The sequence below is a fragment of the Serinus canaria genome, chromosome 4 (genome assembly GCF_022539315.1).
Source record: "Serinus canaria isolate serCan28SL12 chromosome 4, serCan2020, whole genome shotgun sequence".
Classification (NCBI taxonomy): Eukaryota; Metazoa; Chordata; class Aves; order Passeriformes; family Fringillidae; genus Serinus; species Serinus canaria.
Window position 1 is genome coordinate 56,286,664 of NC_066317.1, and position 16,259 is coordinate 56,302,922.

General features: G+C 43.2%; 2 protein-coding genes across 6 annotated transcripts in view; one reads left to right on the plus strand and one right to left on the minus strand.

Annotated features, from left to right (window-relative positions):
• The window catches only part of LOC103824290 (complement C1q tumor necrosis factor-related protein 7), a 395,389-nt gene that overhangs the window by 76,976 nt on the left and 302,154 nt on the right, over positions 1-16,259 (minus strand). The window lies entirely within an intron of this gene.
• PROM1 (prominin 1) overlaps positions 8,287-16,259 on the plus strand; it is a 61,516-nt gene continuing 53,543 nt past the window's right edge. For 4 of the 5 annotated variants that reach the window (XM_050973477.1, XM_009099632.4, XM_050973479.1 and 1 more), the window contains exons 1-2: positions 8,287-8,385; positions 14,855-15,268. In XM_050973477.1, the coding sequence (XP_050829434.1) occupies positions 15,049-15,268 (220 nt within the window). In that variant the 5' untranslated portion in view covers positions 8,287-8,385; positions 14,855-15,048. Of the gene's footprint in view, positions 8,386-9,481; positions 9,614-14,854; positions 15,269-16,259 lie in introns of all 5 variants that reach the window. The other variant, XM_050973478.1, reaches the window with a different exon arrangement.

Here is a 16,259-nt window from a genome sequence, read left to right on the forward strand (position 1 = left end):
TGCTAGGATGAGGAAGGTGCAGCAGAAACAGAGAAAGCTCAACCAAAACATGGTGAAAATTACCACTATTTGGACTATGCCTCTAATTCCCTTGTAAGGCCTTTCTGTGGTTGCCTCATCAAATGGTGAGAATGAAATGCAGAGGAATTTAATGAAGTGTCCATGTAGCAAGAGAAATGGGAGCAGGAGTTTGGAATCTAAGCTCTAAGCTATTAAACCCAAGTATCTGTAATTCAATGCACAGGGAATTAAAGAGCAGAAGGACTGCCCCAATATCAGTGAGGCTCAGATTTATAGATAAAGCATTAGAATAATAAATAATGGCTTCCAGATTTGTCAAAAGGCCTTTTCTACCTTAGCAGCTGTGGAGGAGTTGCAGGCTTCATAGGCTGAAGGGAATACTACTGCTTTCTGCTTGAAATTGGCACCAAAATCCTAATCTTTTACCTGTCATGTCCACTTTGGACCACTGACTGTCCCAAGAACAGACCCTCTTTTTAAAAACTTGTTTCATTATTTAACATGTTTTTCCCTAATACATTATTAAGAAAAAAAAGAGAAAAACATAGAAATTGTACCTGGCAAGATTCAAGAACGGTGCTACACTATCATAATATCTTCAGTTTGTCAAAGGACAAGACTAAAATAATCTCATAAAGGTCAAATGGCACCAAACAGTGTTCGGCCAAGATGTAGAGGTCAGACTTGAAGACTTACTATCACCACTGAGTGGTACCACACCTAATTCTTTGGTATTGCTTGGTACTGTGGACCCTCTAGACTGGTCATCACTATTGTGAGGCTTTTCAAAAGAGTGAAAAAGAAACAGGAAAATTAAATTAGACTACTGAGGTGAAGGCTAAAATTTTAGTCTTTAATGATGAGAGAAGATGTCTGTTCAGACATTTCACAGTACACCAAAGTCTACTCTCATCTGACACCCAGGTACCTTCCCAGGAGTCTGCCATACCTGCCAGCTTAGTATTGAAACTAGTATAAATCTTCATGGATTTGTGTATGTTGTACATATGAACCACATGCAAGGTAACCAGGACAGTCCTGTCCGGCTTAAAGGAAAAAAAATATAAATCAAGGAGCTAATGAAACAGCACCTGACCATTCCTTTCTTCACAAGATGCAGCACAGACCAAAGAGTGCAGGACTTGCTGCAGTCCCTTTTATGAGAGCAGGTGATGAGCAAACTCGATGAAAGTCAGTCTCTGTTTTGCTCAGGTTATGGATTATGTGTGCAATGTCTGTTTTCTGTGTATTTGTGGGCCTCTATTCCCAGGCCAAAGGGAGCAGACTGCAGGGCGTACTCAGGTGAACGACCTGTACCCCCAGACTTCACTATTCCTTGAACTGTGCCAGTCTGGAGACTCATGTGGGCTGATGGAGCCAGAGAGCAGACACCTGAGCACAAATCAAACAAGATAACAGTGCAGATGCACCCCTGCTGCTCTCACCAGCCCCACTGTGAACTCAAGCAGGGTGGGAGCTGCAACCTGCAGCAGAGCAGAACCAAGAGGCACTCTGTGGCTCTGTGAGGCTGATTCTTGCTCTGCTGCCTGCACAAATACAGCTGTGTGCTACCTCAACTCAGGCCACATTTTAAGATTACAGATTAAAGGAACAAACCTCAGGTGTTCTCCAACATACATGTTCTCTGTTCTCAAAGGTTTAGCGTTGCCATGAAATACTTACAAAATGAAAATCATTTGATGTTCTGACATGCAAAAAGGTAAAGAAACAGGGCTAAAGGTCAGGTTTTCTTTTTCAATGCTTACATGCTTCAACAGCAGAAATACTTCACAATTTCTTGGTCTCTTATAGCTTAGCAACAGGAAGATAAAATACAGGAAATAAATTAATGAGAACATTAGGGAAAGAAAGAGCCGATCTTCACAAAATTCTGAAAATACCTTCCTAGGAAAAAAAGTTAATTTATTTATCAGAAAAAATGTCATTTTGCTTGGGTCATGTTATCATCAGGGCAGCAGTCTTTTTCTCAGCCATAATGAATGGTTTTGTATCAAACTTGAAAAGACCAAGGAGGGAGATGGAGCTGTGAGGTGGTAGAGGGGAGAGGTTGCACTCTCTTTTCTGTGATAACAGCTTGTGGGTAGTGGGCTGTTATTCCAACTGTTCTGTGGAAATTGGGAGCTTGGGATGGGGACAGAAATGTTGGGGGAATTTTTAAGTGTGGAGCTGAACACGAGGAGAGGGAGGGAAAAGTTCATCACCTAGACCATAAAACCTGGACAATGATAAAAATTGCTCTCTACTCGCACTGGAAGAACCTTAGGGATCAGGTGCTCAGCACAGTTCTGTGAAGGGCTTTTAAAACCCAGGCCTTTACTATCATGGTAATAAATTTACAGCTGAGGTATAGCCTGTATTAGATAAATCGTTATACCTCATATAGTTCATCTGAGGAGACTTGCAGTAGGTGTAAAGTTAATAATAGAAACTGGAGCAAAGGGGCCCTGTCAGGTTAATCCTATGACGTGTGTTGTTTATGAGCTCCCTACAACATGTTGTAGGTGGTGGTGTCATTCTCTCTGAAAACAATAAATGGATGCCTTCCTTTCTTGTGTTTTGTTGTGCTACAGATGATTTAATACTGACATTAAAAATAACCTTCTTCCAATCTTCTTTACTCACGTCAGACAGCATTTACTACAGAGCAAGCAGACAAAAGAAGGTCACTGCAGCAGCTAAGCTCCTGAGGTAGGATTACATTTTATGGAAAGCATGGGATAGTCACCCTGTGCTGAGGGGGCTTCTGCTTGTCAGGGAGTCACAAATAGAGATGAAAACCAATCTTCTTTTTCCTGAAAAGTGACTATCCAGATCAATGACTTTGCTTCTGTGATACCATTCACGTATGTACTCGGTTTAGCTGATTAAATTTTTTGTACTGTTCTGTTCTTACTGATATACAGATACTTTTATTGGATTCATATGTATTACATATTCATATGTATTACAGCCTCTCTGGCCTCTGCCCAAGCAGTCCATCTCAGATCCTGGGTTTTAGAAGAAATTTATAAATGCATTCATTAAAAAAATCCCAAAATAAGTAAGCCATGAGAGAGAAGAATCTATCAGTTCTAATCTCCAGGTGTCCATGACAGTAGCCTGAGGTGAGGCCACTGGCTAGGCTCATGCTGTCCCACATACAGCTGCTGGCCACTTACATCATCTGCACAAATGAGTTTGTTAGCCAGGACTGAGCTTTGTGACTGTGCCTGTGGGACCCAGCCCAGCTGAAGCCTGTATATCCCCCCACAAAATATCAGTTCATCACAAGAAAAAACTGTACTTGTATCAGTGCTTAACTGGTCACAAGCAAGGAAGTACCAGTATTGAGAACAGACAATCCTATGTCCCATGGCAGTACCCTGACTTCTGAAGGGGAAGGCACCAAATTTGTGTGTTCAAATTTGGTAAACAAGAGCATCCTCATTTAAAATCTCTTTCTCTATCAGGTGAAATTACACATGTGCAGGAGGTTTTCAGGACTTCATCTGAAAGCATTCATCCAAAGCCATAAGTTGCTTTCTAACGAACTGAAATGCCCTTGCTGATATGGCCATGTTGTCCTCTATCAGACAGCTCATTACATCCAGCTCCCACAGAAAGAACGCTGGAGATGCTGACCAGGAGCTTTTTGACACTTGAGAAGTGTGAGGTGCTGGAGCCGGAACCAAAACCTGGAGTTGTAGTTGGCCATTTCACCCCAACCTGTTACCAAACAGCATCAGAACTGAGTCAGGAACTTGAAAAGAATGTGAAAATGCAGAGGAGAAGAACATGGAATGAAGCTGCAGAAAAGATTGACTTGCTGGAGCCAAAGACATTTTAGTTTTCTTTTGGGTTACTAATTTTGTTCTAGTGTCAAAAAGACATGTGCCTTTCCCACTTTTGTTTCAAACATTCCTGACTCTGTAGTTTATCAGGATGCCAAGAGACAAAGCTTGCAAGCAGAAATAAAACATAGCAATGATGGAAAAACAGAGTGAGTCTGTATGGGGGGGTAAGGGATCTCATGAAAGAAGATACAAGCTCCAAGTACATGCATCATGTAATCCCTGTCATTTTGTATCTTTGTTTAGCTGTGAAATCTGTTACAGCAACTACTACTGGTTTGTTTCCTCAGATGAAAAACAAATATAATTTTTAAGTTCCTTGATGTGCAGATTTATCACAGTCACAAGAAAGGGGCACAACAGAGCATAATGGCAAGACATGTAGCTGACAAAACATCAACTCTCTGAAGGCATCCTAAAGTGATATAAATCTTCCATTTAAATGAAGGCAATCCTTACTGAAATCATACCCTAAACTGGCATGAATCAAAGGTCTACAATGAAACATCACAATGTTTTCAAAGCTTGAGAATTAATGTGAGTAACATTGTCCATTTCAGTTTTTTATTTTTCCTTGAGAGTAAGAAATTAGGCAAATACATGGCACAGTATAGCACACAGCAATTGTAGTGTTTCCCACCATTTTTATGGATTCCAATAATTCTTTCAAAATTTTCATGCTTTGTGTCTAATACAGCAAGCTGTTCCTCCTGCTTGCTCTAACTCCATTCCTCTTCTCTCACAGAGCCTGCAGAGCCTGGGTGAGGCTGGCTGCAGCCTGGAAGAGTTCACAGCTTGGAGTTCGGGTTGTGAACTCATACAGCCCGTAATCCTTTAAGCCTTGCATCCCACAGAAGAATTAAGGATGAGGAAGGCTGCAGCTGTGGATGTCGGAGACGGGAGAAAGGGTGAATGTGGGAGCTGAGCAGAAGGAGGCCATGGGCCATGCAGGTAGCTGGTGAGTGCTGCTGGGCAGCATTTGCTAATTGGGAGGGCTGGCAGAATCCAAAGGGCTAAGCCAGGCCAGAAGGGAAGCGTGGTATTGAGTGGGAAGAGGAAGGGCAGAGCTAGGCAGGGTGCACAGTGGTAGAGGACAGGGAAGGACTCAGGGGTTGTAACCCACAGAAAGCAGAGCAAAGTGGGCAGGCATTGGCCTAAAGGGTAGAGCTGGTTCAATTTTGGGATGCTGGCAGAATGCTGCATGCTGTCACTCTGACAAGTTCTTGGCAAAGGGTGTACATAAATCACTTTTCTCCACAGCCCTGGTGCAGAGAAAGCATGTTGCTCCTCTCCCACACTTCCATGCACCCTTCTCTCCCTAAACAAACATCCAGATGAAGACTCAACACAGTATAAGAGGTCCTTATACCTTGTAATTTGTCCTTTTTCTTTTTTGGGAGGTGGAAAGTTATGATTTAAGGATTTAAGTCTCTTCAGAGAATACTATACCTAGCTGGACTCCAACTAATGAAAAAGGCTATTTATCTAATAGACCTTTAATCACAAGCTGTACTTAAAAATCAATTACATGATACAACCATTATAGTTAAGCTCTAAATCTCATGTATCTTCTTGTTATCTGAGGATTTTCCTCTGAGATAACAGAGATGATTGATACATAGCCAGATTTTCAAATGCTCACCACAGAGTATGGGTCAGGTTTTGTTCTTCCAGCTGTTACTGTTTTGGATGCTTATACAGCAGGTTTTCAGAGGCCTTATCACCTACTGTGCTGTGGTTTGAAAGACTGCTTCCTCATTTTTGTGAGCAATTAGGGTTCAGCTGCCTCGGGAACCTGACCACAGCTTTAAGTGCTGACATAATTTAAAAGTTTTGGCCACAAAGAACAAAGCTAGAAGGAATTCTGATTAAATTTAACCCAATCACGCTAAAAAGGCACAAAGGACCACAGATAGAAGATGATGCATTCCCTCAAAGACAAGTTTTCTTGATGTCTCTGAGCTTGCCAAGACTCCATCCTATTTTCACACATTGTGCCTCCTGAATGTGACTGTGTTCCACATGCAGGCAGTGCACAGACCAGCACACCCTTCGCTGTGCCCACAGGAGCCTGCAGCTCAGCTAGCCCAGGCACAGCTGGAATTTGGATGGCAGGGACACGAGAGGGAAAGGGCCGCAAACTGGTGCAGTATTTCCCACTTTACAGCTGTCTGCCTCTACCTGACATGCAGTTAGCAGAGAAGAAACATCAAGGAAAGGTCACCAGCTGCTCAGAGCAGTTTCAGGTCAGACACATGCTTGGGGTTGCCAGCAATGTAACGGGAGGCAGCTGAAGAGGTCATGCTTCCATTTACCATCTCACAGTGACAAGCTCTGACATCCTAACTAGGTGCTACCCAGACAATACATTTTCAGTACCCAATATGATATAAATAACCTTAACTCAATCACTTCCAGGCACCTTAGGCAAGTAATTTATTTCAGGCTAGATCCCAATTGTACAGAGAAACTCAGAAATGACTGGAAAGCTTTCTTATATTGATAGCAACATCCATGAAAATAAACAGGAGATCTGTCATACATAGATAATACTAATCATAAAATAGGTGTTGGCTTAGTCTGCTGAAGAAATGCCTCCATTAGTAGCGTTGGTTTGATTCAGGTTCAATTTTTGTCTGAAAGCCAGTATCTTTTTCCTGTTACCTCAGTTTCATGTCCTTGTTTATGCACACAGACATTTCTCATCCAGAAGTACTGTGGTAGTCTACCATAAATGGTAGAAATCACTTTTATAATTTGTATCACATCACTTGTATAAATTAGTAACCCAAGAGAAAAATCTAAATATCTTTGGTTCCAGCAAGTGAAGATTTTTTACAGCTTCATTCCACGCTCTTCTCCTCTGCATTCCCACATTCTCTTTGAGCTCCTACAGACTATTCCATCCTTGCAGATATCTATCACTATAGCCATATGCCTTCACTCTGGATTTTTAAATCAGTCAGTGAGTCAGTGAGGTCAGTAGGACTTGGCCTTTCTGGTTTAACTCTGAATGGAAGCAAGGGAATCAAACTCACCATATTGTCTCATTAACAGTGTTGGGCACTCACAGCCCTTTACCTGGAAGGAATATTTTCTTCTATTTAGAGCAAGGTTCATGCAAAGCTTAAGACAGGCACTGTAATTCTCTTTGTCAGACTCACTAATTTAACACATTCGTCCATCGGTCAAGGTGCTCTGTTTTCCCCAAGACTCTTCTTGTTCCTCTTTGATACCTGGCTTAGGGTGCCTATGACAACTACAAAAAGAACTTGGAAAAGAGCCTTTCTCTGAGCTCTGTACCACTCCATTTTGGGCTGTGCCTTTACATATCCTCTCACTGAACAAGCTAAGATTAGCTCTGTTCAGGATAACTGTTCTGTGTGCAGCCAGTGTAGCAACTTGTTCTTTGATGTGCATTGCTGGCAAATGCCCTGAGCTGAAATGCAGGTAGATTTCAGCAACACCGAATACTGCCTGTGGGAAAACTGTTCGATGTTTGGCCAGGCTTCAATTAGCAATGCAGAGTGGTGCCATAGCTGTAGCCTTGATTTGTTTCTGCCTGCAAAAAGGAGACTAACTGCCTTCTCCATCAGTTTTTTTTACTGATTTCTAAGGAACCAGCATAACCTTGGATGTCCAGTAAAAATTCTTGCTTTGTCTTGCAATGCATTTGTGATGATGAATAACAGAGAGTGTAGTAACAGAGGCAATAATCATGTTCATATTTTACTGTTGCAATAGAGGAACCACATTAATACACCAAAGTTGCAAATCAAAATTAAAAGCACAAACAGATCTGCACAAGGCAGAAGGAAAGCACAGCCTTTGAAAGCGTATGCTACTGTATTGCAACCTGTAAGAAAAACACTTCTCATTTTACCAGTAAATCACTGGCCTTTGGGAAGAGAGAACACTTAGGAACATAGATAACAGCCCTAAAGGAAATGCTAAACCCATCGGGAAATAAGGACACCTCTCGAGAGGAGCAAAACAAGATTTATTTTTATTTCAAAAGCAAACCCGCCTGATCTCGAACCAACCCTAGAGGCAATGGCCAAGGGGAGATGGCACGGCCATGCCCGGAGCGGCGAGGCGGGATGCGGCGAGGCGGAGCCGGCCACGGGTCCCGGCGTGGCGGAGCACCTTGCGGGCCGGGAGCCTGCCCGGGCTGCAACAGGTCACCGACCGCTGCGCACTCGCAGGCTGCGGACTCAGCCTGACCCGCTCGGATCCGCGACAGCAGCACACAGCCTATCCACATCTACTCCTCCGCTCGCCCAGCACATCCCGCCGGGGTTAAACCCCTCACGCTCCTCCTCTTCCTCCCCTCACCATCCCGGCCTGTCGGGGTGGTCTTGCAGCCCCGGCCCGGGGCAGAGCCCGCCCTCCATAATCCATGCGCGGGCGGCACCGCCACCACGGCTGCCGCGGCGCTCTGAGGCGGAGCGGGCTGGGCTGTGCTGCGCTGGCCGTGCCCCGCCGTCTCCGGCTCGCTGTCCCCTTTCGACCGGTGAGTGCTGCGGGCGGGGGCGTACGTGCAGAGGGGTCCCGGGCAGCTCCGGCGGGGCCGTGCGGGGCAGCAGGCGGGGATGAGGCTCCTCCGCTTTCTCCCACTGCGGGCGGGAGGTCGTGGCCGGGAGAGCGCGGTTCCTTCCCTCGCGGGAGAGAGGCGGCGGACGGGGAAGCTCCGTGAGCCGAGTGAGGCGGGGGCGGGTGGCCGTCGAGCGAGGCGGGTTCCCGAGGGAATGGGGCTGCCGGCGGGTAGGGATCCCAGGGGGCTCAGCAGAGGCTGGGAGAGCGACCTGTGGGAGCGGCAGGATGCAGGCGCTCTTAGAGCGCGGGGTGAGGTGGGGGCAGAGGAGCAGCCGGCGGGCAGGTCAGTGCTGAGGGGGGGCTGGGGAGCGGGATGGCGGGAGATACGGGTTTGGCCGCGAGGAGGGGGCTGCGGCACGGCGGGGGGATGCCGCCGGTCCGCGGGGAGCCAGGGCGGGTCCGCTCGCCGAGCAGAGCGGGGCGGCGGGCATGGGGTGCCCATTCGCTCCCGGGTCTTGTGTGGCTGCGGCGGCTGGGGAGAAGTCGGGGACAGCTGTGACGAGAGTGGCGGGAGCTGGGCGGGGAGAGCCACAGAGCTCTCCTGGGAGAGGGGAAGCTGCTCCGCGGAAGGAGGAGGAGGACGAAAAGGGCGGCCGCGGGGGCACCTGCCCGGGGCGAGGCGGGCTGTGGGGGTTGTCTGAGCCGCTTCGGGGAGGCGGACGGCGCTGTGCTGTCCTCGAAATCGCCTCGTTAGGGGCGGGGGGTTGGGGGGGTAGGGAGGTGACCCCCAGCCTTGGTTCTGCGGTGGATGTGAGCGGGGAGAGGGCCCGTGCGCTCCTGCGGGCTCGGCACGGCAGCGTTGCGGCGGATGCCGCCCGCCTCGGAGGAGTTCCCTGAGGCGGTGCTGCCGCCGGCTGCTCGCTGTGCACCTGGGCAGATCGAGCCTGCCCACCCCGGCTGGCCAAGCGTCTCCTCAGCAGAGGTGAGCCCTGCAGTGAGCCGGGGACCTCACCCGAGAGCTGGAGAGAAGGGGCAGTGTGGTAGTAAACATAGGCTGTGTCTTCTGCACACAGATGTAGAGGAGCCGGTAAAGAAACTACCACCTCGGTCGGTATTCCAGCAGAGGCAGAGCTGCGGTACCCGCGCTCCTCTGCAGTTTGCAGATAAGGACGAGGCAGCCTGTTAGAGGAAGAGGTCTCTACTGTGTAAGTAATTGGAAAGAACGTGAAGGAAAGGTTTGGTCTCAGCTGCTAATGAGAAACGTGCGTGTTGCAGTACCTTGCAATCGGGACACGTACACAGTGCTTATCAGTTCACACTTCCCAAAAACTGCCTGCTTATGGGCTGGACTTACCGTGTTTTACAATTTTCTATGTGATGCTGGAAGATAATTTAACAAAGAATGATCTATGAATACTGGGGTAAATGCTCCACTTAGAATCAAGTTAAATAAATTATTTGGTTAGTGAAATTGTACTTTAAATATTTAAGCAGTCAGCTGAAAATCAGACCTGCTTATACCTGGGGGAAGGTATCTCACCTGGAATTTTTACAGGTGTGCTTCTGCTTGCAAATGGTTGTGACTTGTAAAACAGAAGAATTTTTTGATGTTGCTTTTTTAGTTTATTAATTTTAAAATTAGTAAGAAGCTGTTCAAAGCAAACTGGATTCTGAATTTTCAGTTTTTCTTAATTCAATCCAATTTTTTACTTACTTGATTTGAACATATAGCAGGCAAGTCAGATGGGTACCAAGGCTGCTTTGTGTGGAAGATGCTATTTGTTTAGTTTTTTTCAGTGCTGCCAAGCTCTATTCTGCAGTCCCTGATGTTTATCAGCTTCTCAATCCTCCTATGGCAACAGGTTGTAATTGCTGGTAGGCCTAAGCAGATTTTGTAACAGAAAGCTATACCTCTTTAACCTGCCAGTATCTAACTTGGCTTGCCTGTGGGTCTCTTGAATGGGAGCATGGTGGTGTGGGTTTGGTTGGTTTTTCGTGGTTTTGTTTTTTTTTTTTTCCTTTCCATACTTGGGAGTTTCAGTCTGCCTGTAACTCTGTTTTGTGCCTGTTTTAATTTCACTTCTGGTGGTTGTTGGCATGGTGGACAGGGATTATGGACTTGGATTTTCAAATGTGTGATTGAAAAAATGTAGCAAATGTACTCAGAACCTTTGTGTGGGCTTCCTTGGACAACTGCATCTACCACCATCCCAGCCCATCCTGGTTCACTGCCAGCAGGCACCCCTATTGAGCTTTAGCAGTCTAGCCCCTGGCTGATTGAATTTCAGTTCACGGGGTTAATCATGGCTGCATCACTGCACTGCAGTGCTGTATTTGCATGGATTGGGGTGGTAAACAGGAGGCCAGTCCCATTGGAACAAAGAGCTGCACATCATGCTGCTTATGAGCTCTGTTATTCACAGTTGGTGTATCATGGAAGTTGCTGAACTAAAGCATCTAGCTCTGTCTCCTTTTCCCTTGTTAAACTTAAAGCAGAGGTTGGTTTTGGAAAATACTTTTAGTAAGAGGATAGGATATATCTGAGATGATAATGCCACTGCATGTTTGAGTGATGGTGTTCTCCACAGGTAGTGTTAAGAACCAGGAGTTGTGCTTAGTGGCATGTACATCTAGAATATTAGTGTCAGCCACAGAATAAAATGCAAAAGCTTGAGTCTCTTCCAAATGGACATTTGCAAACCACACATAATAATGAAAATCTTTAATTTATTTTAACTTAAGTACTTCACAGGGTGTGTAGTAATGAAATTGGTAACTTATTTGATAATTACTGTATTCAAAGGCATTTCAAAGTTTCACACAGCTTCTTTTCATTCACTGTTTACTTGAACTTGGAGAGAGTTGTACTGACAGTTTCTGTAACTCATTGACTGCAGTGATGCCACGCTGTGTCTGAGGAAATGAGATGCCCACATGCTGCAATGAAGATTAGCATAACCTTCTCTTCAATTCTCTTTATTTGTATCACTCCTGTGTATGTCATTTTTGAAGTTCTCAGTATTACAGATTTCAGGGGTAGATTTTCCCTCTTTAATGCTGTTTGTCTAGCATATTTAACTACTAATAAGCTCCCAGCTAAGTTTATTTTAGATATCAAGAAAAGGAGAATTGCTGGGAGCTTTTTACATCTGAGTTATTTTTAGGTAGGTTGAATACAATTAGATGCTCTGTGGCATCTCAAGTTACAGGTTTTAATAGTGTTTCTGCAAGTTCCTGATTATTATTATTATTAATGCAATCTTGAACATATGAGTGTTTTATGTAGTATAGAGAAGAACTGGTGTCAATCTAGAGGAATTGCCCAGTATAGATTGTATATACCCTGTTTGCTGTGATATATGTGCCAGCAAAGGGAGAGGAAGAGAACATGGTCATAATTCTGAATATTAGTTGCTTTGCAGGAAACTCATTTGAATTTTATAAAAGCTTGACTGAAGACTGTGTAGAATTGGAAACTTAGTTTTTTCCACTAAAAATTGTTAGTTTTTGCAGTACAGGGAGTGTCCTTGCAATTTCAGTAGTATTCTTGTCTTAAAAATGCCCACTTGGTTAATTAATACATGACTACTTCTAGAAGGTGTAGGGATTGTTTTGGTGTATTGGGAGAACATTTAAACTGTTTTATTTGCCTGTTTGTGTAATTAGATAGACTTTAAATTGTCTTTAATCTAACATCTTGCAAAAAAAAAGTTCTGTGTGTACTTTAGCTTCTTCTGCCCTTTCTCTAATTTAACAGGGCACTACAGAGCTTTGCCTTAAGACACCAGTTAGAGAAGTCATCGTCTTCTCAATTTCATCTTTCTCAGCCACACGTAACATTTCACTGAAATGGATGCTTTTGCATCTGTTTCCTTAACTTTTGGAGTCAAGGCTCAGTTACCATGTGTGAGCTTTTTCTCCTGACTCACTGAAGTGTTGCAACTTCAGTAGTTCAGAAATCTCCAGAAAACTAAACCTGACTTAGAAAAATTATTGAAATCTTTTTTTAAGGAAAAAAATTGAACTGTTGCCTTTGAGTGCCTAAAATCAAGATCCAAACAAGGTTAAGGTGATGAAAAGTGGTTACCATTTAATGAAGGTCCCTCCGGGTGCACAGCACACTACATGCATGCTGAAATTGCGTTGAAAATGTATATGTGATTTAGGGCTTTTACACTTTTATAAGTTTAGCAAATTAACATGATTGAGAAGAATCCCCAAATAGAAGTAATGAAGTTAATGAAGTAACTCCCCTCTTGGTTTGACCCCCTCTGAAGCCCCCCTCCTTGCTACTAGCTCTACCTTGTTTATGACTAAAACATGAGAAATTGTCTTGAGAAGGTGGCTCAGCTTTGATTTCCAGAAGAAGCAAGATTAGAACAGGCCTTCAGGAATTTTAGCATCAGAACAGTAGTGTATCAGTCTTGCACAATTTTCACTGTTCTGCCATAAAGGCAAAATGATTTTTTTTTCATCTAGTTGTGGTCTTGTGATATTTTGTCCTGTAGGTTTCTCAAGATTTGATAGTAAACTGCAGCCTAAGCAGTTTTCACTTTTTAATCATCTCTGTGTTCAACCTTATAGCAAGATTTATGTATGATAAAACTTCACTAAAAGGTATCTTCTAGGCTGAAGAAAACTAGTCTTCATAAAACATTAAAGGAGAAAAATGAATATTTTGCATTTGAACTTTTTGTTTTCTTTCATTAATCTTTAACAGAACATTCTTTTCCATGGTATTATGTGTTCTAAATTACTGTGTGCTTGTGTTGGGCATATTTCAGAGGGGTTGCTAACATCACGGTTTTGAGTAAGGGTTGGATAATTGTGCTAATCATAGCATTTTTACTGTTCATTCTTCTTGGTTTTCATAAGCCATAGAGAAGAAAGATAGGCTTGAGTGTTCCCTCTTAACTCGTTTGAGCAGTGTAGAAACAAAACTGTCTTTAGGTCTTTGATCTGATCTTGTATTTCTCTGTTCCTTGTTTTTCTTGACCTATCCTTTGAGTGCAGCACTGACTACTAAACAAGCTTGCAGTGTGTTTTTGACTTCTTGCGAGGTCTGGTTTACAGAAAGGTAGCTGATGTTTAACCAGAAACTGTAAAGCATGGGAGAGATTAAAGTCTCACCTTACTGCAGGTTTTAAGTCTCTGTCTTCTGCATCTCTTGGAAGTACCTTGGAAGTCAACGTGTTGGTGTAGCATTGGGCTGACTGAGGCTATGAGGTGTTTGTGATATTTTGCTGTCATTCTCGATGGTGAATGGTCTGAATACCAAAGTGGAGATTGAAAGCTTTTCTCTTGGGCAGTGCTGCTGAAAAGGGCAGCAGAGGCCCAGCTGTGCTTGGGGAAGGCAGTTGGTGCTCTCTGGGTAGAAGTGATGTCTTGTCATGAGCAGTGTGCTCCCACATGATCCTGCCAGTGGCACTCTGGGGGATCAACAAAGGCATCCCAAAGAGAAGCAGGGCTGATGGGTGGAAAGGTCAGTGCAGTGCTCACTGGCTTACTCATCAGGTATGTGCAGCTTCCAGAACCAGAGAATGGCAGCAGCTTCTCTGTTGCCTTTTATTTGGTTGGTTTTGGTCTGTTTTCTCAGAGACTGCTGTTGCATGCTGAAGTGAAGGAGTCTTACCTGGCTTTTTGTAGATCAAGACATGGTCACTTAATTTGTTAGAAGGCCAGGAGTGTTTCTGTTTACATTTCTTAAGTAGTGGTAGATTAGGCTGCTGCAATTTTGAAGATTCAGAATATTCTTAAACATTTTTAACCATCCAAAGTCACTCAGCTTTAGCAAGCTGTAAATAAAAGTTGTCGACTTCTCCAGTTCCTAAGGAGAGCTTTGAGATAGCTTGAATTAATAGAAAGTAATTGCTGACACCCATTGTCATCTGTCAAGAGGGTGATGTCTTATTTGTTTTGGATTTTTTTTGTTTTTTGTTTTTTTGTTTTGGTAACTTTTCAGCAACGTATAATTTTTTTCTTCAATCTTGGAAAACAGTTAAGAGTATCTAGGATTGAAGGTTTTGCTAAAAGGTGTAAATTAAAGAAATACAGGGCATGACTTGTGTCATCAGCTACAGAACCATCAGGTGGTAATTAAATGCATTGTGTAATTGTTGTGACATGACATATTGTACTTAGTCAGAAGCACAATTCATGCAATGCTCCTTTAGTTTTGTTTCCCTTGGAGCTGTATAGACGTTCTCTTTGTTTTTGAAAACTCACTGACCTGGAACTGTGCATAATTCTTTTTCCACCTCTTTCAAGTACAATGTATGTAGTATAACATATTATTCACAAGCCTCAAAATGTTTTTCTTCCCTGTTCTGTCAGGCTCACTTTTGCAGCTGTTGATACATTCAATTTCCACAGAAGATTGCAGGTTTGTCTTGCACTTTCCTATTTGCTTGCACATGTGTTAATGAGCTGTTTATTCTTTTTGCCAGTGATGGTGCGCTGAGTCATTTTCATGAGAGGCTGCTGTTTCACTCTGAATTAAAAATACATTGAAGAATTGAAGGTGTGAGAGTGCACCAGCATTGTCCTGGCTGGAAAGCTGCTCCTCAAGTGAATGTATTGAAGATTTCTAGACTTGGTTGGACAAATACCTCTACCTCCAATTTTATGAATACTGCTCGCTATGGCTGTGGAACTCTGTTTGCTGCTGCTGCTGTTTTGTGGAAGTACAATTTCAGAGGTACAGCCTATATACAAACCACCTCCTGGAACTTTGGATTTTGGATTTGTACCAGCCAAGACCTATGATACAGGTGCATACCATGAACCTGGGGCAATAGGAATTTTGTTTAAAATAGTACATGCATTCCTGTACTTGGTGCAGCCAAATACCTTTCCCCAAGGTAAGCAGATAAACTACTTCTGTTTAAAATACAGATTTGTTATTGATGTTGTTATATTGATTTGTTACATTGATACACCCTATCATAGATACCGAGGCCATAATCAGGAAGTAACATATATGAAGGGCTTTGTAAGTAGCATGTGCTACAGCTTGGAAGTCTGTATGGTTGTGTATAACAGAATATTTTTCTGCTAAGCATAATGGGGAGGAGGTTGTTAATGAAAATGAAATGTTGGTGACCTTTCACAGAACTTTGCTTACATATCTCAGAGCTGTCACTGATGGATTTGAGGCTTGTTTTCATAACTGAAGCAGCATGAGATAGAAGTAGAGGATAAGCTGCTTTGTATTTACCATTAAATCCATAAGAGACAGCTGAGAGTTTTTCACATTGTGATAAACAGTCAGTGGTTACAACAGTATAAGATTTAGCCCAGGAAAAAAAAAATTTAAATAAATTTAATTTGTTTTCATATATGTTCATCCATGGTCAGGTTTTATGTAAGAGCAGTTCCATTACACAGCCATGTGTAGTTTCTTGTTCCTTTGAAAACTGTCAGGTTAAAACTTGAAATTGCACTTGTCTTAATGAGACTTTTTTCCCCCTTTGTTTCTTACTAAACTGTCCCTTCTAAAGGAAAACTTACTATGTTGGAGAAGCGTGTGCAACCTTACTGAGGTTGAATTGATTAAAAGGTGCTTTTGGAAATTGTGGATTTGGTAGTATTATCAATTTAACTTTTCAACATGCTTTTTGTTTCACTTAGCTCTTAAAAGTGCTAATGCTTCTGCATAATACTGGCATTTAAAATTGTATCAAGGTGAACCTTTAGCTATAAGAATGTCTTTGGTTTGAAACTGATTCCTTTTGGTGATTTAGCTGCAACTGTGTATAAAAGATGTTTATATTATTTTGTAAAACAGCTTTCAATTTATAAATTTAAACTTTTAGTAATATAAAGCCTTAAATTCATTAGACTAATGGGTCA